Below are 19,545 nucleotides of genomic sequence, written 5' to 3'. Positions count from 1 at the left end.
GATTCTCAAAGAATGGGTTGCACAGAGCCATCCAAAGAGCTCCCTGGCAAGAGAGCAGCTCGTTCTCTGGGCGTTGGGAAGTGCTGGCAGGTGAAATGAAGAGGGCTGCCCAAGTGCTTCCAGGCAGTCTTGGGAAGCAGGCATAGCACAGAGAGCTGCGTGCAGCCTGGTCCTCTCCCTCCCTGGAACAGCAGCTGAGAGGCACCCCGTGCTGGGGGCAGCGCCGCTGGGGGACACGGGTGATGGGGAAAAGCACGGGCTGACCAGTGAAAATCAGCCGCTCTCCTCTGTGTGTGTGTGTGTGTGTGTGTGCATCCACGTGTGGATGGAGGGAGCTGGAACAACAGGTTTGTGGCTGCAGTAAATCCTTCATCAGTGGCCAATGCCAGATACCGTGTAAAGCCTCGGTTGTTGATGTTATTTGCTTGGACGTGAGGCTTTGCCCCACGTTTCAGTTTCTCCCACAGCCTATTATCCAAAATGAGTCTGAAGATCGGCATCACGACACTAGCTCTTGTGGAGAGTGATTTCTTCTCCCCAGACCCCAGCCCTTTTCTCCTAGTGTCCAGAGAGCAAAGCCCTGAGCAGAGCAGTCTCCATGGGCAGCTTTCTCTTGGTGATGGCCACTGTCACATTTCTGGGCATGACTTTCATTTCTTGCAGAGTAGAGTGAGTCACATTTTGGTTACATGGTGTTGTAGGGGGAAAAAGGAACGGAGTTACAAGCTGTGTGACTGTCAAGGAGTTCTGTAACTCACGGTGTGGCTTTGCATGTGGGGGATGCAAAGGTTTCTGCAGGAAGACTGGAAGCAAATGCTTCAGAGCCAGATGTTTTCTTTCGCTTAGGCTGCCTGAGTGCCTGTGCACCTTCCTCCTTTCAGGTGAACCAGAGGCCCAGCCTTCGTTTTCATTTGTAGCACAGCTCTCATGCTGTTTTCATAACATACTCCTCTTCTGCATGTACCATCCCAAGGAAACCCTGCAAAACCACGTTCCAGAAGTTAGATAGTACCTATTTTTTTCCTCTGGTTTTACTCTGCCCTCTTTATTCTTTCCTTTCCCTCTTCTCCCTTCCCTTTCCCCCGTCATCCTCTGAACACCCTTCACCTTCCCGACTGTCACTGCGCTGCACATCTCTCCCGGGAGCTGGCACGACAAGTGCAGGACTCTTCCTGCTCCACCCTGGCAGGAGGTTTTGGAGCCCTGCAGGGAGCTGTACACTTACTGCTGGCTGACTTGTGAGGACAGGTGAGGTGCTCCACACTCCACCTAGCAGTGAGGAAGGTGGAGGACCTGCTTGGCCGAGCGGCTTTGCAGAACACGAGTCTGGAGGGAAGGAAACCTTGGAGCAGTCAGGGCTGCACAAGAGGCTCGGCCTGAAAGCCCTGGACACTGCTGTTGGGTTTGCCCATGTGTTTAAAATGATAGGTGCTGTGGCACTTAGAGCAAATGGCTGCGGGATTAAAAAAGAGAGGGCTCACTGTACAGCCTTTGTCTCATTTTGGTGCTCATTAAGGTGTTAACTGCCAAGGCACAGAGTCCAGCTTCCACCATCAGCCCTGTAACAGTGAGGAGGGGGAAACCTCTCATGTTGGCTTAAAGGCCCAAAGTAACATTCTTAAAAGCAACTGAATGTTTAGGCTTTGGCCCCTCTCTGATTTTCTGTGGGAGAATATCAAGTCAAATATTCAGAGGCATCACAGTTCTTCAGCCAAACTCCTTGTGGGTACTTGGTAGGTTTCCCTTCCCTGTTTCTAATTTGGTTTATACCCCAAAGCCAACTGGTTTTCACTACTGGTTCTGTGGGTGGGAAGGTATTAACAGCTACACATCCCAGCTGAGTGCTTTTCTCCTCTGAACTTTCCTGGATGCGAGGAGGAAATTCTTCTCCGGATCAACAGCGTGTTTTCGGGCCTTTGTTGTTGTTGTTGGTTTTTGTCAAGCAGATCTACATCAGGAAATCTGAGCACCTGGAGAAGGTTCAGGTGCAGACTGAGCTTCAGGTCTCAGCTTGGGCTCAGCAGATGTAGTAATGAGTACGAACCTTCCACTGGGGCAGCCATCCTATGTTAGGAATACGTGATACTGTTTGTTCCTCAGGGACTGGTGCTCTGGTCGTTCTGCTCTGTGGCACACCTACAGGACCAGTGATTCCTGACAGTTCAGGGCAGCCTTCACCTCTGGCTTGTTCTCTGCTTCCCAGCTGAGGCTGCCAGCACAGCTGCTGCAGCCACCAGCCTCGGCCGTGTGTGTGTGCGTGTGTGTGTGTGTGTGTGCCTGTTTGTCAGGGCCAGAGTGCAGCCTCCCAACCCCTCCATTGTGGTGGTAGATGCTGAGCACCAAATGAAATTTGCAGCTATTAGCAACAGAGGTGTTAGCCACAAAATGAGAGTTATGGGCAAGCTGGAGGGCCCCTGGGGAAAAGTCTACGAGCCATAGGCCAGTGAGGGAGCCAAGGGCTCCTGACCTCCTCCAAATCGTCCCACTTTCACGTCCATAATTACTGGCTGCTCACAGGCACTTGCTGTCATCCCACCTCTTCCAACTTTCCCCAAGAGGAAGAGCTGCACTTCAAAGCCCTTCTCTCTCCTTCGTAGCTCTTGACTTGGTTTTGAGAAAGGTTTGTGCATTTCCTTTAGCTGTCTGAGGGGAACTAGTGATCTGAGCTAGTACCTGGTGAAGGCAGGGCTCTGAGCCCCTGTTCTTACTCCTTGGTGTGCCAGCTCACCCAGGTAATCAGTTACCTCCTATGAAACAGGCATCTCCTTTCCAGAGGCAGGGGACAGTTGGGTCTCCATCTGACCTTGGCTGGAAGGCTGACTGTCAAGCAGGGCCTGTAGAAAGTACAAGGATCACTTCATGGGCTGAAGAGGCATTGAGGGACCCTGTGTGTCAAGGCTTACCCAAGCTTGTTTTGCTTAGGCCAGCTTGTCTGCTGTCACCCTCTGAAGCCCTCAGAAAGAGCTCAGTGGGCTTCAGACACAGGTTTGGGTCTGTGTAGTAATTCCAGTAGGAAACAGCTTGTGGTTTTTAATCCAATTGTCTTTTGTGCTAATACCACACTCTCCTCCTTCAAGAAAAGATGGGTGACCAAAGCTTTAAGTGCATTTCCAAATTCAATTTGCTGCCTCCAAGAGGTGAGGGGAGCTCAAGCCAACATTCTCTGTAAAGTTCAGTTCAGTGCTGATGGTTTATGGCTGATAATTAATTTAGCAAGCTACTAGTTAGGCTTTGATGCTAATTATTTTAAGTATCGCAGGTTCTGATTCACAAGGCAGTAATCACAGGTCATTATTGCCGACATTATTAAGTTAAAAATTAGCTATTAGGCTGAGAGCACTGTGTACTAATACGCTCTGAAATGGAACACCTGTGTGATGCCTTGGCAGGCAATTGAGGGAAATTAGCCCTTCTAATTAAATGAGCTACAACTGTCCGTTGTTTGTTGTTATACTGCCAGGAAAAAAGGCATTTTCACCTCCAGACAGCAATTTTCTATGGCTGAGATGGGACAGCAGGTGGAAAAAATGAGCCCAGGTTTTGCAAACCAGAGGTGACTTCCCTCTGAGACACTGTGGTCAGTGCCCCACACACTCTTGAACCAAAAGTGATTTAGTTGGCTGGACTCTTAAATGGGCTAAAACGTGCTCAGCAGAGTCACAGCCATGTACTGCCTGTGTGTTTTACACAGGCACATGCAAACCCAGTTTTCTGACACAGCTGTGATGTCAGGACACAGGAAGGAGAATGTTTTTTCCTTCTGAGGTTTCCTACCTCAGGGTTTCTGCTGGCAGGCTCCAGCCTGCGCCTCGGCCGCGTCCAGCCGCACCGACGGCGCTCACCGAGGGATGCAGCAGTTTTGGCAGGACTAGCTTTTGCAGATGAGAGAGCTGTGATAGCTGTGACTGCTCCCTTCACCTTGGGGTCCTCATCTCCTCTGCTCTCTCGAGGCAGGTTATGGCCATGCTGGTTGTCCTCGAGACCCTGAGGCAGCCCAGCACCGCGCTCCCTGAGCAGCGCTTCCCTCCGGCGTCGCCTTACGCAGGTGCTCTGCAACCCACAGCTCCTCTCCAGGTGCAAGGGTTTTGAATAGGATGGTTATTTCCATAGAGACTATTCCACTTCCTCTAGCTTAGGTTATCCAAGGTATAGGAACAAGTACCTTGTTTAATTGGGAAGGGCCCGACATTTGCATGTCAATGGGACCCTGCAGGTACAGAATCCGGTGGAAAGCATCTGCAGGCGTGTTCCTGCGGGATTTCGGTCCCTTTGCATCTCACAAAGAATTGACAGATATTTAATTCAAAGAGGAAGGGAAGGATGATAATTCCCTCATCTCCAAATGTAAAGTTTCTTTACAAGGAAGTACAGAAAGCTTAGATAATTTGCCCACCAGCATAGCCCGGAATAGGACACAGATACCGACCTCTAATCCTTCCCTGCGGCCATGGGATCATCTGTCTTCTCTTGATCATCATGAGGAGGCAGAAGCTGCTGGCGCTGTTGTGCAGGAAGGCAGGATGGGGCTCCACACCACAGGGACAGATCAGGATTATGAGGGGCAGCACCTGGAACGCGGGGGCCAGGGAAAAGCAAATGAAACAGTCACCAGACCAGTCTGCCTACTGCAGCCCAAAGGGAAGGCAGCGCGCTCCTCCCCGGCACCTCCGACAGAGAGTGGGCTCTCGCTGCTGTGACAGGGCAGCACTGTTTGGAGGTCACCTCTTGCCTGTCAGGCTGGGTTTTTAGGCTGCCTGTGGTACCTCCTGGCAGGTCGCCGTTGACACCTCTGGTAACTGGTGAGGAGCTGGTGAGGAAACGCCTGCGGTGTCTTCCCAGCTCCACCCAGGACTTCAACAGCTGCAGGTTCCTGGTTTTGCTCTTGGTGGCTTTGGGGGACTTTCCTTCTGGTTTAAGTCATTACAGAGTGTCCTGCCAGAAAAAAACAAAGAGCCTGGTTCTGCAGCACATGTTTTGCTACACATCCATTTGGAGAAATAGCTGATGTTTTTTCCCTCACCTGTACAAAACAGAGCAGGGCCTTCTCCTTGGAATGAGTGAACGAAAATGGAATCCTCCATCCTTCTAAAAATTGTGTCCATCTGAAAAAACATCTTTTATCATCATTATGCACTTAAATTTACAAAACCAGCCTGGGTTGTTCTGATAACACTCTTGAAGATAACCAGGACAAAAAAAGGGGACTGTTAAATTGCAATCCTAACAAGGAAATATGCAAGAACACCTCTAGTATGCGACCTCAGAACTGCAACAGCGAGCTGAAGGCTCAGTGTTTGGGTTTTGTATCTGGAAATACCAGCAGATCCCAGAGTATTATGTTCTGTAAAGAAAAACAGTAAGTGGATCCAGGCTTTCAGTTCTGTGTCTTGTAGCACTTCACAAATGTGTTAAGCATGCAATCACTTCCTTCTTTATTCTTTGTTTTCTTTTGAGAGAGGGGAAAGAGAGAGATGGGGAACTACAGCACTGAAAAATATGCCAGTGTGACAGGGCCACTAATGGCTGTCTCTGAATCTCACTCCACTGCTGGCCTACAGTGGGGTAATTAGTTGGTTGTCAGTGGTGTCTCTGGGTATAAACACTCAAAAGAATTCACTCCATCACCCAGGAATCCTGGGTGGTGGGAAGTTGTGTCTGATGGGGCTGTGGATCATGTTGGTGCTGGAGGATAGGGTGTTCCTGCAAAGAGAGCCCTTAGACTTTGGAATTTGCTCCTCACAAAGGTATGCCAAAGCCCTGAGGCTTCCTGCATTGTGTGTGATGTAAGATACAGCTCTTTGTTGAGAGCTTTTCTCCTGACAGTCCTTGCAAGCCAGGCAGATGTGTGGATATCTCCTAGCAGTTACCCCTGGAAGGAAACATTGCTAGATATCCTAAGGGGTAAACAGTGCTCAGAGCTGAATTAAGAGGTGTTGTCTCTGTTTACTCCAGTTCTGTATGCGCTGCTCACTATTTTTAGGGCTAAGTCTTTTATTAGCAGTGGCCAGTTTTCAGGATTGACTCCCAGACCTGCAGCAGTGAGCTCTCTGAAATCCAGAAGAATGAGAAATTTGCCAAGACTGCAAGTTTCCCTCCTGACCCAAAGCTCAGCTCAGACTCGGTGAGGAGCCACCGAGATGGGGATGTGGAAGTGCACATGATGAGCAATGGGGCTGCTGCTGGGCTCCATGCACAGCCCTGCTCCAAAGGCCATCTCCTGGCCAGGAAGCACTGCCCCATCACCTCCTTGTGGCCAGGAGAGATGGAAGTGGATGGAGCTGCTGGCCTCTCCTGATGACTGCAAGCAACCACGACCTGCCAGGACAAGGTGAGCACACCCTGCACAGTCCTTGTGCTGTCACTCATCTTTGTGGGCATCCCTCGGCGTTGCGCTCCTCCAGGAGCTGCATCTGCTCTGTACAGGCACCTTCTGCTCTGGTAAAGGGGTTCACTAGGCTTGCTGAGTGATGGAGCTCCTTGTCTGTGATAAAGGAGATACCAAAGTCACTGGATGACATTGTGCACAGCTTCATGTCTCCCTGTACTCCCGCCCTTGACTTGTTTTGTTTAGTTTGCAGTGAGGGACAGCTGCTTCTCACTAAGCTGTGCATTGCCTTTTCCATTCTGCAATTCCCCTCCAGGTTTGGGAGCTCTAGCAGCTCCTGTGAGCTACAGAATAATAAAGATCTTAAGGATCTATTCCTAGATTTTTTATGAGCATCTTTTGATGAGCATGCTTTAGGAAAGTTCATCACTCAAGCTGAAATTCTACCTAGAAGGAGTTGGGTCTTTGATGGGTTGTTTGGAGGGATAACATTTTTAGTCCAAGATGGAACTGAGGGAGGAGAGGAAAAGAAGGGTTAGAGTCAGACCTTTTTTATCCTTGTATTTCTGTGTAGGCTCCAGCCTGGTGTCTGACATGCCTGCTTATGTGGGGATTCAGGCCCCAGACAGCGACCATGCTTGATTGAGATCAGTGACTTCCCATCTCTCTCAGGCAGGTTGCTGTGTTTTGAGGGAAGAGGGGGATCCTTGTTCTCTTCACAGTACAGCTAATGCTGCATGCTCAGAAATCCTCTTAACTGCACCTCGTATTTCCTAGCTAACACCATTTATATCAGCCTTTCCCTTCAGCTTTAACTGGGATAGGATCAAAGCCCTGGGAGCAGAGATCTGTCATTACACAGGCTATGAATCCTGTACTCCTACCCCAGGTTTGGATTCCATGTGGGGCTGGTGTGGCTTTGGATGGCAAAACCATAACCCACTGTTGCCATTCCGTGTGAGGTGGGTGTATAATAACCCAGTTGGCCTTGCCCCTAGGGTACCTAACCTGGGCTGTGATTCCCCCCAGAGCTCTAGCTGCCCTTGCACTGGACCAATGCTCCGTTTCGGTTTTTGTCACGAACCCAAAATCCAGACAATCTTTCTGCCTTTCAGGTTCCACTAAGAGCACTTCCAGGAGCTCTGCTAGTTAAAATCAACTTACTGCCAACACTAATGGTCTGTACTTCAAGGGCACCTTTGATGTGGCAGGAACGGATCGAATTTGCCCATAAGCTCTTAACTCTGCTCAATTCCTACAGCCCCCCCGAGCTCAGAAACGCTTGTATCGGTAAGTGCCGGCGGTGTCCCCACAGTCAGCAGCGCCTGTTCCACGCAGGTGCCTGCTCACAGACCTACATGTCATTTCTGCAAGGGCAGGTGTTTCCTAGATACTGTGTAGGCTGGGGTTGTTTGTGTGAATATGGTCAGCACAGGGATATTGCCGTTGTTCCTAATCTGAACCTGGTCCCGTCGGGTTATCAGCACTGTTCCTCCTTCCCCAGGCAGGCTGTGTGCACAAAAAGGCAGCTCTTGTTTTGAAAGGCCAGTTTGCTGCTTGGTAAGGGGCACCATTAAGGAGTCACCCCCAAATTCAGGTGTCAGCGAGTCCAGAGTCGAATCCCAAATGTTACTTGTGGGATCTGTTAGTGAGGTGCAGATGGCAACTACCCTTCTGCTCAGAAGGGTGCACGGGGACCAGGCCAGTCTGAGTCACAGCTCCTTGTGTTTGTTTTTACCATCCAGCACTGGAAGGTAGAACAGCAGAAGTGAAGCTTGCAGAGCTTTGCATTTGCTTTAAACTGTCGATGCAGACAGGTGCAACTGTCTCTCTTGCATTAGAAGCCCTATTTCAACAAGCTCTAGGTTTTTCCTAGTTGAGGCTTATTTGAATGGTGTTCAGTGGATACTCTCTGCATTTTTATTGCATGCTGGTGAAGGCCTAAAGCTGTGTCCAGATTACCTTTGTGTGTGTGCTTTGTGTGCGTTTTGCCCTTATTTTGAGAGCCTGTCTCCCCGTCCTCCTGATTCAAGTCAGAGTTGGCATGAAGCTAATTTTGTTCATGTCTGTGTTTTCAGGACCTCCGAGCACTTGCCTTGCTGCTTTCAGTGCACACTCCCAAACAGCTCCATTCGGCCCTGATTCCCACTTTACAGGAGCTTTTAAGCAAATGCAGAGCTTGCCAACAACAGAGGAACTCACTACAAGAGCAAGAAGCCAAAGAAAGGAAAACTAAAGGTTTGCCTTGTCTAACGGGGTCAATCTGGGGTTTTACAGCCGTGTGCAACACGAACCTCCCGCGTTGTCTCGTGCTGCAGGGTGGGTCGTCCCTGGGCTCCAGCGCCCAGTGCTGCACAAGAATCATCCCAGGACAGGGCTAGAGTCGTAGGCAGCCACCCGAGCGTTCTGTAAGGAAAGAAGTACTGCTGAAAGCAGGGTGTGACCGTGGCACGGGATGGGATGGCGCCAGGGCCCTGGCTCGGCCGCGTGGCGGGAAGGCGGCGCGTTGCTGAGCCGTCCTCTCTCTTGCAGACGATGAGGGAGCGACTCCTGTGAAGAGAAGACGGGTCAGCAGCGACGAGGAGCACGCCGTGGACAGCTGCGGCGAGATCAAAGCCGAGCCCCGCGAGGCGCTGACCCCGACGAGCACGTCGGATAACGAGACGCGGGACTCCTCCATCATCGACCCGGGCACGGAGCAGGATCCCCCTTCCCCCGAGAACGGTTCTGTCCGAGAGTACAGAATGGAGGCGCCACCTTCGTTTTCGGAAGACGTGACGTTAGGCGCCCGCTCGCAGCGCGCGGAGGAGCAGCCGGGCGGCGGCAGATGCGAGGAGCGCAAGGAGTTTAAGGAGCTGCAGACTCGCAAGGACTCCCCGGGGCCCGAGGAGGACCCGGAGTTCCCTTCCACGTCCATTTCTGCCGTTCTCTCCGACCTCGCGGAGCTGAGGAGCTGCGACGGCCGAGCCTCACCCGCCCAGGACCCGGAGAGCGCGCTGGCGATGGGCTGCGGCCACTCCCGAGGACTCTTCAGTCACGTGCAGCAGCACGACGTTCTGGACATCCTGTGTCGGACCATTGAGTCGACGATCCATCTGGTCACGAGGATCTCCGCAAAAGGAAACCAAGCCGCTTCTTGACATTAGCTGGAGCATGGCTGCTTTTAAGCCCTTTTGTTTTCCTTCCCCTCCAAACGCCGTTCGTCTGAGTTCCGCCGGTTTCCGTTCCGTGCTTGGGTTTGTCCAGTGCTCTCTGCTCCGACGGCGAGACAGATTGCTCCGCTTCCTTCCTGCTCCGGCGGGACTCCAGCTTTTTACCCTCTCTTTTCCTTTTGTTTTGGGTTTTCTTTGCATCTACACTTTCTCCAAGGGCAATCAGATAATGGGTATGTTTTATGTAATTAAGAGTTCACTGTAGTGGCTTTCATTTAATATGGCTGTCTGGGAGAACGGGGCCCCCTCGCCCTGGACGATGTAATTTAAACTTATGGCATTTTTACTGTGTATAATATGGTGTCCTCTGTGCCAGTTTTGTACCTTATAATAGAGGCAGATTGCCTCAGATCGCTGTGGTTCTTATTATCAAAATTAAGTTTACTTGTATACTAAACAACCACAAGGAATTTGATTCTGTAAAGAATCCTCTTTAGCTGTGGCCTGGCAGTATATATATGGTGCTTTATTTAACAGGATACCTGTGGAGGAAATAAAGCACACTTGATGTAAAGTTAATTGTTTTATTTTTATTGACATGATCGATTGCTATTCTGTGCACTTCATTAAACTGATTGTGATGACTTTTCATTTGTTTACAAGACGTTGCCTCAGTCTCTGGGTTTCCTTCAGGTTCACCACACTCACACACTTGTGTGCACACTCAGTGCATCCAACACACTCACACACACGGTGTCCAAACCAGCAATGTCCACGCACTCACCGCACTCACACACATTGTGTCCAAAAACAGCACACACAGTGTCTCAGACAGCACACATGGTGTCCACACACTCAACACACTCACACACACGGTGTTCACGCACTCAGTGCACTCACACACATGGTGTCCAAACTGCACACACAGTGTCTGAGACAGCACACATGGTGTCCACGCACTCACCACACTCACACACACGGTGTTCACGCACTCAGTGCACTCACCGCACTCACACACATGGTGTCCATGCACTCACCGCACTCACACACTTGTGTGCAGACACTGCTCACACTCACACAGTTTTCTCCATGGATTCACAGCACTCACACACTTGTGTGCACACTCAGTGCACCCAACACACTCACACACACGGTGTCCAAACCAGCAGTGTGCACGCACTCACCATACTCACACACACATTGTGTCCAAAACAGCACACACAGTGTCTGAGACAGCACACATGGTGTCCACGCACTCACCGCACTCACACACACGGTGTCCACCCACTCACACACATGGTGTCCATGCTCTCACTGCTCTCACACACTTGTGTGCAGGCACTCAGTGCATTCACCACACTCACACACATGGTGTCCAAACCAGCAATGTCCACGCACTCACCGCACTCACACACATTGTGTCCAAAACAGCACACACAGTGTCTGAGACAGCACACATGGTGTCCACACACTCACCACACTCACTGCACTCACACACATGGTGTCCACACACTCACCGCACTCACACACATTGTGTCCAAAACAGCACACACAGTGTCTGAGACAGCACACATGGTGTCCACACACTCACCACACTCACTGCACTCACACACATGGTGTCCACACACTCACCGCACTCACACACATTGTGTCCAAAACAGCACACACAGTGTCTGAGACAGCACACATGGTGTCCACGCACTCACCACACTCACACACATGGTGTCCACGCACTCACCGCACTCACACACACATTGTGTCCAAAACAGCACACACAGTGTCTGAGACAGCACACATGGTGTCCACGCACTCACCACACTCACACACATGGTGTCCACGCACTCACCGCACTCACACACATGGTGTCCATGCTCTCACTGCACTCACACACTTGTGTGCAGGCACTCAGTGCATTCACCACACTCACACACATGGTGTCCATGCTCTCACTGCACTCACACACTGTGTGCAGGCACTCAGTGCATTCACCACACTCACACACATGGTGTCCATGCCCTCACTGCACTCACACACTTGTGTGCAGGCACTCAGTGCATTCACCACACTCACACACATGGTGTCCATGCTCTCACTGCACTCACACACTTGTGTGCAGGCACTCAGTGCATTCACCACACTCACACACATGGTGTCCATGCTCTCACTGCACTCACACACTGTGTGCAGGCACTCAGTGCATTCACCACACTCACACACATGGTGTCCATGCCCTCACTGCACTCACACACTTGTGTGCAGGCACTCAGTGCATTCACCACACTCACACACATGGTGTCCATGCTCTCACTGCACTCACACACTTGTGTGCAGGCACTCAGTGCATTCACCACACTCACACACATGGTGTCCATGCTCTCACTGCACTCACACACTTGTGTGCAGGCACTCAGTGCATTCACCACACTCACACACACAGTGTCCACACACTCACACACGGTGTCCAAAACAGCAGTGTGCACTCACACACACACACACACACACAGAGTGTCCAAACCAGCACACACAGTGTCCACACACTCGCCGCACTCACACACACATTGTACATATAAAATGTTCAGGATTAAGCAAGGCAAAGCTTTCCCTCCCGTGTTAGGCTTTGCCCTGAGCTCTGGTGGTAGTGGGACTTACACCCTGAGGCGTAGCTGGAATTAAACACACAGCTGCACCAGCAGAAGAGGGAAATGGCTTCAAATGCTCGAGGCAAGGATTACACTTCTGCAAATTGCTGTAGGATGTGATCTTTAAAGTTCACCCCTCCTTAACACACGTGTGTATCTCTAAGGGACCCATTTCCCTCCTCATTGGCAGTTAGCTTTTCTTGCAGTGCAAGTCATGGGCCGGAAAAACCTCGGCAGCTTCATGGAAGCAGTTCCTAAAGCTCAGCAGAGGCTCCAATTTGTCCTGTTGGGCAAACATCTGCGTGTGAAGGGAGGCTTCTGCTTTAATCTCAGCCTCTCTGTCTTGCATTTCCGGGTTATCCTTTTATGTGAATCATAGTTTCTATCTATACAAAGAGAAGCTTCAAACTGCCTCGAGTGAGGTATTTTTTTCCAGTACTTCAGCTCTAATCATGAAAGTGCCAAGATCAAAGGATGGGGGAACTACAACACTGGTATGTTCTTACGATCACGTTGTGGCCGGTTCCTCTCACAAATACAGGTATTGAGGCCCTAATCGAATCTCTCATGGAGAATGGTTTGGCAACAAGACGGTGGGCTGCTTTAAGCCCATGAGGACTGCAGTGTCAGCCCTGCAATAAAAAGGCCAGCTATTACTTGGAACACGTTGGCACCCAAAGATGCCAGTCATTGAGGCATGGCTGTGAAACCCAGCCTCGTGGAGTGCGAGGCAGCAGTCCCTGCTTGAAGATCTGGTAGTTCAGTCAGGCAAGCAGTGAAGTGGCTGGAGCCTAGAGCCTATATCAAGGGTAGCTTAAGGTAGTTAAAGGGTGCAAACCTCGTTGTAAGGCAGTGAGACTTACCACTGAAGTGCTTAAGGTACCTCTGAAAGTGAAGCTTTTCAAATGATGCAGCTGGAGAAATGTAGCCTCAGGCTGTGAGTTGAGCACAACATTCATGTCATTCATGTCATGGCTGGGGCTGCTGCAAGGCCAGCTCCTGCATGCAGTGGTGCTGGGGCTGTGGGCAGCCCTGTGCCCTGGCCAGAAAACTCCCTTTCCCTTCTCAGGGTGGGTAACTGGTACAAAATACTTGAGATCTGACAAAAGTGCTCTTGTGTTTATGGCTTATTAAAAGCTGAGAGGGAGAAGAGCAGAGGGAGTGCAAATAGGCCCTGGTGCTGGTGACCACGGTGGATGGGAACACGTGGGAGAGGACTTTGCTGCAGGCAGCTTTAGCCTTGAGGCACAGCTCTCCCCTTGAAGCATGTTCAAAACGCAATTTGCCCAAATCCTCCCAAGTATTAACCTGAAATGCTGTCGTAGCTTCAGGAGGAGCCCCTTGTTTTCGTGCCTAAATTAATAAAGCTCCTACTGCTTTAGCATCAGACTGAACCCCATTCTAAAATACATACTATTATATTCAGGACAGATTGCTCCTCTGAAGAAATCTGTGCCCATTTTGTTCCCATTTTGCTCAGTCTGTGCCTGGCCAGGGCTCACAGCTCTCCTCACCGCTTCAAACTGTTCCACTGGGCTCCGCTGCCGCTGTTCGTCTGCCGCGGGCCTGGAGGGAAAAGAGACGGGTTCAGTTCATGGTGCAGCACACCAACTTTATTGCCAAAGCTTCCCCCTAATACCCCCTTATTCCCTGCTCACACACAGCTTATTCTAGGTTAATGAGTATCAGCCTGCAAGCAGCACCTATGCCAACACATCCACCGGCTCAGCTACATCCTCACTCACCGCTCTTGCCGCTGCTTCTGTGCTTCAGCTCTTCATCCTGGCACCTCCTTCTCAGGGCTGTGTGCTTCAAGGAATACGTGGGTCTGGCTGCTCTGGAGGAAAAGGAAGAGGGGTTTAGTTTGGTTACTGTTGGGAATGAGCAGACCTTAGGGCTTGGTCTTCTGCATCTCTCTGCTACATCTGGAGCAGGTGAGAGGCGCAATGAGGAGTGGTAAACCAGAGCTGAGGCTGGTGCTGGAGAGGCAGGGTGAGGTAAAGACAAGCTGGTGACAGAAGAGCAAAGCATCTGTAAAACTAGTGGCTAATAATGGTTGTCCTAGAAACAGATGGAATGGAGCAGTAGTATTTCCGAAATGTCTCTTTTTTTTCCATGATCTGGGCTGTTTGAAAAGGCCATTATTCCTCCTTCAGAAAAACAAAATCGGTTCTTCTTATTTTCCCCTTCGTTCTTTCTCTTGTGGGAGGCCTGGGACTTGACAGTGTGGGCTCTTGTCCAGCATTTGTTCTGACCTAGATTCTGATCTCTGCTTTTTTCCCTTACCTTCTGCTTCGCTGGCTCCCACCTCTCGAAGACACGCATATGATCTATAAACCATTTGCCTTTCCCATTTGGTTTCCTTTCTATTTTTGGGAGACCCTGAAGACTCTAACAAAGAGCTTTAAATTACAATGACCAGAAAGGCTTTGGGCTGCTAGGGTGATCTAAATAACTGTAACCAGCAAGGGCACTTGCTGGACTGTTTGGTACAAAGAAGTGAGATACTGAAAAATAAGCAGTGCAAAACGCTGTAGATTAATCAGCACTGGAGCTCCCTCTCATTACAGTCAGGGCTGTTTACTGGAAACAGGTACAAAACAATGAAGGGTAAGTGAAGGGAATCAAAAGGCTCTTAGGTTATCTGTCAATCCATTTTATTACACAGTTGTCCAACCAGCGATGCAGAGGGTCCTGTCGTCTGAGCAGTCATTACCAAGTGCTCAGGGTAAAGTCTGTCCCATTTGTACTGTGTTATAAAAAAAGGCTTTGCATTTGGGTTTTACTCCTCTCAGAAACGTGCTCCACCTCAGTTCTGGGTGACCCTCCCAGGATTTGGGCAGCTGCAGTTGCACTTGTTCTGACATGGGAGTAGGACAGGGGTGGGAGCAATCTGGGTCAGAATGTGAAGCTTTGGTGTGGCTCCAGTCTCTGCACCACCTCACTGCCACACAGTAAATACCTGAGATGAGCTAAAGCACCCAACTTAGTGTGGGAGTGGAGGTTCACTGCAATAAAGCAGGTAGGAAGGGTGAGAAAAGGTGGTTTCTCTTGTCCAGGAGCTCGGGTTTTTGTTCTTTCTTTGCAGTTAGCAATCTGTAACAGAATTATTGCAAAGCTTGACTCTTCTCTCCAGAGTCAGGAACATCCCCTGTGCCAGCTGGTGTAATAGCTGAGAATAGGGCAGGCCTAGGAGAGAGCTACAGTGGGGCAGGGTCCACTGCAGCTGGGTCCTTACTGCTACAGGCTGAGTAAGGGGAAACCCAATATTGCAGTTGGTCACTTCCATTCCATTTGAATTTTAACATGAATAAACCCTCTATTTCTTAGTCTTCATCAGTGCCATGATTCCTTCCCACCTGTTTCCATTTTCATGTAAAAATAGAAACACTCTAGTTTGTCTTTTGTTTCCAAGCTGGCAAGAGAAGTCCCTGGCTTGGCTGCCAGTGCTCTAACTTATCAGAATATGGTGTAGCTCACAGTCTCTTTATGTTGCTACTTTTTTCTCTCCCTCCCACCCCACATGAATACTGAGAGCTGGCTCTTCAGTCGCTGTCAACTGCTGAAGTGCCGTTTCTCCTGGAGAAGGGAGCTCAGACCTGTAGCTAATGCAAGTCACTGCAAAGCTGGGTAAGGTTACTAAGAAAACATTCCATAATGAGCTGTGCACTCAGAGCTGCCCAGGGAGGATGAAGACCTTGGTGTACTGTAATGACAGGGTGACTGAGATGCAGCTCTATTGTAGCCATGAAAAGGGCAACGCAATCCAAGGGGAGGGATGAGGCAGCGTTGGTGGGCACAGGTGGGAGCTGGGCTCGAGCACGACGCACCTCTGTGCTCACCAAGAGACGGGAGAGATGAGCAGCAGCAGTACTGAAAGGTGATGGTGAGATGGCAACGTCATGAGGGCCTGTCTTGGGAGAGGAGACTGCGAGGGAAGAGCTGAGGAAAGCAACGGCTGACATCTCTGTCTGGAAACAGCTCAAGAAAATAAGGAAGGTTGAGGCAAACGGGTATGAGAGTGGTGACATGGACTGCCATGGAGGGACTCCAGCTGGAGTCACAGAAAGGATTCCTTACTAGTGGTGGTGGCAGGCACAAACCCTCCACTGCTGTGAAGCTTTTCTCAGCCAAACTGCAAAGCCCAACAGGAATCAGGCCTGTGGGCTCTTGGCAGATGTCTCCTGGTTTGGAAAAGGACATCACAGAACAGCAGATGTCTCCTGGTATCACAGAACTCTTTATCCAGAACAAAAACACAAACAAGGATTATATAAAGATCGTGTTTCTGCCTAAGAAAGGAGTGCTTAGGCCAAACTAATGCAGGCAACCACACAGAAATGAAATGGGGACTGGGAAAACCGGAGGGGAGAGGTTGGTGTATTTGCCTACATCCCATTCCCACGTCCAGCGTGGTGCAGAGGGCTGCTCAGAACGGGTGTTCTTGGGAGAGGGTCAGGCATGGGACATCAAAGTGCTGCTGCTGTCACACTCTGCCTGCTGTATGAACACAGGCTGTGTGCAATAGCTCAGCCTCCAACCCACCCTGTAGTTATCTCTTAGCAAGGAGCAGGCAGATGTATCACACAAGGAGGAACAGCAGGTACAACACAACCCCCCCAAACAACAAACAACTGCTTTTGTTGGAGCACTACCCACAGCCACTGTGCTGCCCCGGCCTGAGGAGCTGCTTCACACACAGCTTGTCCACATGGAGAGACTGGTTTTTACTGAAACCGTGGGTGATGTCAAGAAGAAAAGACTTCAGTGAATAATCCTAACTAAGGAGTGAGCATTGAAACAAAGAGCCACTGTGGAATTCACAGACAAATGCCTGAATTGGCCCGTTGTAAAATGGACAGCATTTTATGCAAGGATGCAGTGGCCACTGCCAGCCTTTCAAATTTCCACCAAGAAACTTAGAGGCTAAGTGCTAAAGGAGATAAAGAAGAGAGATGTTAATCAGGGCTGGGATTTCACCCATCCTCAGAGTTTCGATAGGGTGTAAGCATTAGCCCCTTCTTCAGAGCACCTGGATGGGCTTCAGCCCTCAGATCCCCATCCTGCAGCTGATGCCATACACAGCAGCAGAACCCATCTGCTGGGAAAATGTAGCTGGCCACCTCCATCACCTCCCATCCTGTGGGCATGTCACACCTCCCTTTCTTTGCAACTAATGGCTCCAAGCATGGCAGTGTGTTGGTGCTGCAGAGTGAATGTGCTGTGCAGTTTGTGCTGCAGTACAGGAACACTGCTGGCTTTGATGTTTAAGAGTCAATGAGAAGGAGAAAAAAACAAGAAGGAAAAAAATATAGTCCTGGCCTTAGGTCTCTGGCAGAAAAGCAGCAATTTCAATGCACACCCTCCCCACACACACATGCTTTGCTGTGTTAAAGGCAGTGGTGTTGCTTGGAACAAAATGCTGCAGCTGTGCACTGTGGTTTGTGTTAGCCAGGAATGAAATGTCCTCTCCTTTGCTTCTGTTTGCAACACAGGCAACAGCATTTTGGATATGTTACCTGAGTGATCAACATCCAAATTATTTGTCCAGACATAGTGTTGCAGGGCAAAAAAACCCACCCAAGAAACCTGTGGTGTAACTTCAAACCTGAGTATTGCCACGCTCACACCTCTCCTGTGTAGGTGCCTAGTGATTCCCACTATCTATCTACCCAGATGTTTTAGTCTTCTCTTCAAAACACGTATCATTATTCAACATAGTTTATTTTGTGGCATGTTAGATAGGCTAAAACAACACATGGTCTTATGCTGTGCTGATTGAATTTACCACCACTGTTGCCATTGACTAAACTCATTCAGGATTAGGCCTCCAAAGAAGAGAGGTCCACACTACACAGCCAGGGCTGTAAATACATTCCCTGGGGCTTGGGAACATACTAAGGTCATTTGGTACAGAAATAGCACTCTTCCATAACCTGGACATATACAGATGCCCCAGCCAAGCTCTCCCTGCATTAAGAGGCAGAACCCAACCAGGTTGAAAACTGGCAGTTGTAATTCAGGTCAGTCTAGCACCATCAGTGCAGTTCTGGGACGTGTGTCGATGCTGCAGTTTTCCTTTGGATAAAGCTGTGGTCCCAACATGCTGCTCAGCTGTGAAGATTCACAGAAAGACTGGTACAGCTGATGCAGTAAGGGTTGGCCCCTTCCAGTTATGCTGTGTGTAAGTGCCAGGCTGTCACGTTTTGCCACAGTTTTCTGCAGTGGGTTACCTGTATGTCCAGCAAACAGCTTTTCCAGGTTGCACAGAGCAAAGGCCAGAGGGGGAATGCTCAGAAACTCAGGGTAACTTCATGTGGTGGGTCCTGTAGCACAACAGAGCCCAAGGAGACCCAGGTCAGAGTCCTCCCAAATGCACAGCTTTCTAGGATGAGGCACAAGTGTTGGGTTATCAGTTAGTCCCTTCCTGTTGAACTGCTGGGGCAGCTGAGTGATGGGACAGAGAAGCGACAATGTTGTGTGAGACAAGGAAATGGCTTCCCAGTGCTAAATGCCCTGGGGGGGGGGGGTTCACACTGCCCTGAGTGTGAAACCTCCAAGAGAACCAGGGTATGGTAAAGAGATAAGTCTCTCAGGCTGGCATGTGCAAGCAGGGTGATTTCAGGTGAACTTGCTTCCCAGTGTAGCTGTGAATTGCCCAAGAGGAGGACACCTGAGAGCAGCAATGGCTGCTGTTCAGGCACACCAAACCAAGCCCACCACTCAGGACACTCTTGCAGTAGAGACAGATTCTGAGGTTTTGGCTGACAAATGATAGGAACTCAGTGCACAAGGTGTGCAGCTCCACCTATGAATGTGATTTTGGCTCAAAGAATGCAGCACTGTAGTTGAGCCTTTCTTACCAACTGAGTGTCCCTCCATTTGATGGTCTGTATGGAGAAACCACCATCAGCAGAGACAGATGATCTGATAGTTATTAAAAATAACAGGCTGACAAATGACATATCCCTGGCAGAGGAATGAAATCCTTGACACACCAGATGGGCCTTCTTATCACTGATTTCTCCAGCTTACCCACTCCATATTGATAGCAAGCTCAGGGGAGTCGGGAGAGTCATGCCAACAAACACAAATGCCTAAAAACTGTCTGCAACAAGGCTTTATGATAAGAGATGAGAAAGTTCTTTCCTGAGGTTGTAAGAAGCTAAAAGCTGCTTTTTGGAAGTGGAGTACAAAGCTCTGTTTGCTATTGTGTAAGGTGAGTCCCCTGAAGGCTTTGGCCTTTGTGCTAGAGAGAGTTTTGTGCATGACTTAGAACTGAGGTCGCTCAAATACTAATTTGATGGTGTTCAGATATATTCATAAACAGCCCAGTAAAAGAGATGAAGAGTGAGATGAGAAATTTTGCAGATGATGCAAATTACTGAGCATTGTAAAAGTCAATCTGGCCACAAAGCACTGCTGAAAG

General features: G+C 49.8%; 1 protein-coding gene and 1 long non-coding RNA gene across 2 annotated transcripts; one reads left to right on the top strand and one right to left on the bottom strand.

The window, feature by feature from the left end:
* Positions 1-4,432: 4,432 nt before the first annotated feature.
* LOC133624808 (uncharacterized) lies at positions 4,433-5,131 on the bottom strand. The gene is made up of 3 exons (XR_009818142.1): positions 5,021-5,131; positions 4,764-4,932; positions 4,433-4,568 (listed from the first exon to the last, which is right to left on the bottom strand). It is a non-coding gene; the product is annotated as an uncharacterized LOC133624808 (long non-coding RNA).
* Positions 5,132-6,294: 1,163 nt separating this feature from the next.
* LOC133624867 (ubiquitin carboxyl-terminal hydrolase 34-like) lies at positions 6,295-10,139 on the top strand. The gene is made up of 4 exons (XM_061989656.1): positions 6,295-6,328; positions 7,587-7,615; positions 8,404-8,563; positions 8,858-10,139. The coding sequence occupies exons 1-4, from the start codon at positions 6,295-6,297 to the stop codon at positions 9,463-9,465; spliced, it is 831 nt and encodes a 276-aa protein (XP_061845640.1). The 3' UTR covers positions 9,466-10,139.
* The last annotated feature ends 9,406 nt before the right edge of the window (positions 10,140-19,545 follow it).

The sequence above is a fragment of the Colius striatus genome, chromosome 2 (assembly GCF_028858725.1).
Source record: "Colius striatus isolate bColStr4 chromosome 2, bColStr4.1.hap1, whole genome shotgun sequence".
In the NCBI taxonomy this organism is placed as follows: domain Eukaryota; kingdom Metazoa; phylum Chordata; class Aves; order Coliiformes; family Coliidae; genus Colius; species Colius striatus.
The sequence above is the reverse complement of the archived record's forward strand: the minus strand, read 5'-3'. Positions and strand labels throughout refer to the sequence as shown.

What these genes read in the sequence shown, in the direction of transcription:
- LOC133624867 (XM_061989656.1), top strand. Translation starts at nt 6,295, where the DNA reads ATGACTGCAAGCAACCACGACCTGCCAGGACAAG. An exon ending in CCACGACCTGCCAGGACAAG is followed by an intron (nt 6,329 to 7,586) that starts GTGAGCACACCC and finishes CAATTCCTACAG; the next exon opens with CCCCCCCGAGCTCAGAAACG. An exon ending in CAAAGAAAGGAAAACTAAAG is followed by an intron (nt 8,564 to 8,857) that starts GTTTGCCTTGTC and finishes TCTCTCTTGCAG; the next exon opens with ACGATGAGGGAGCGACTCCT.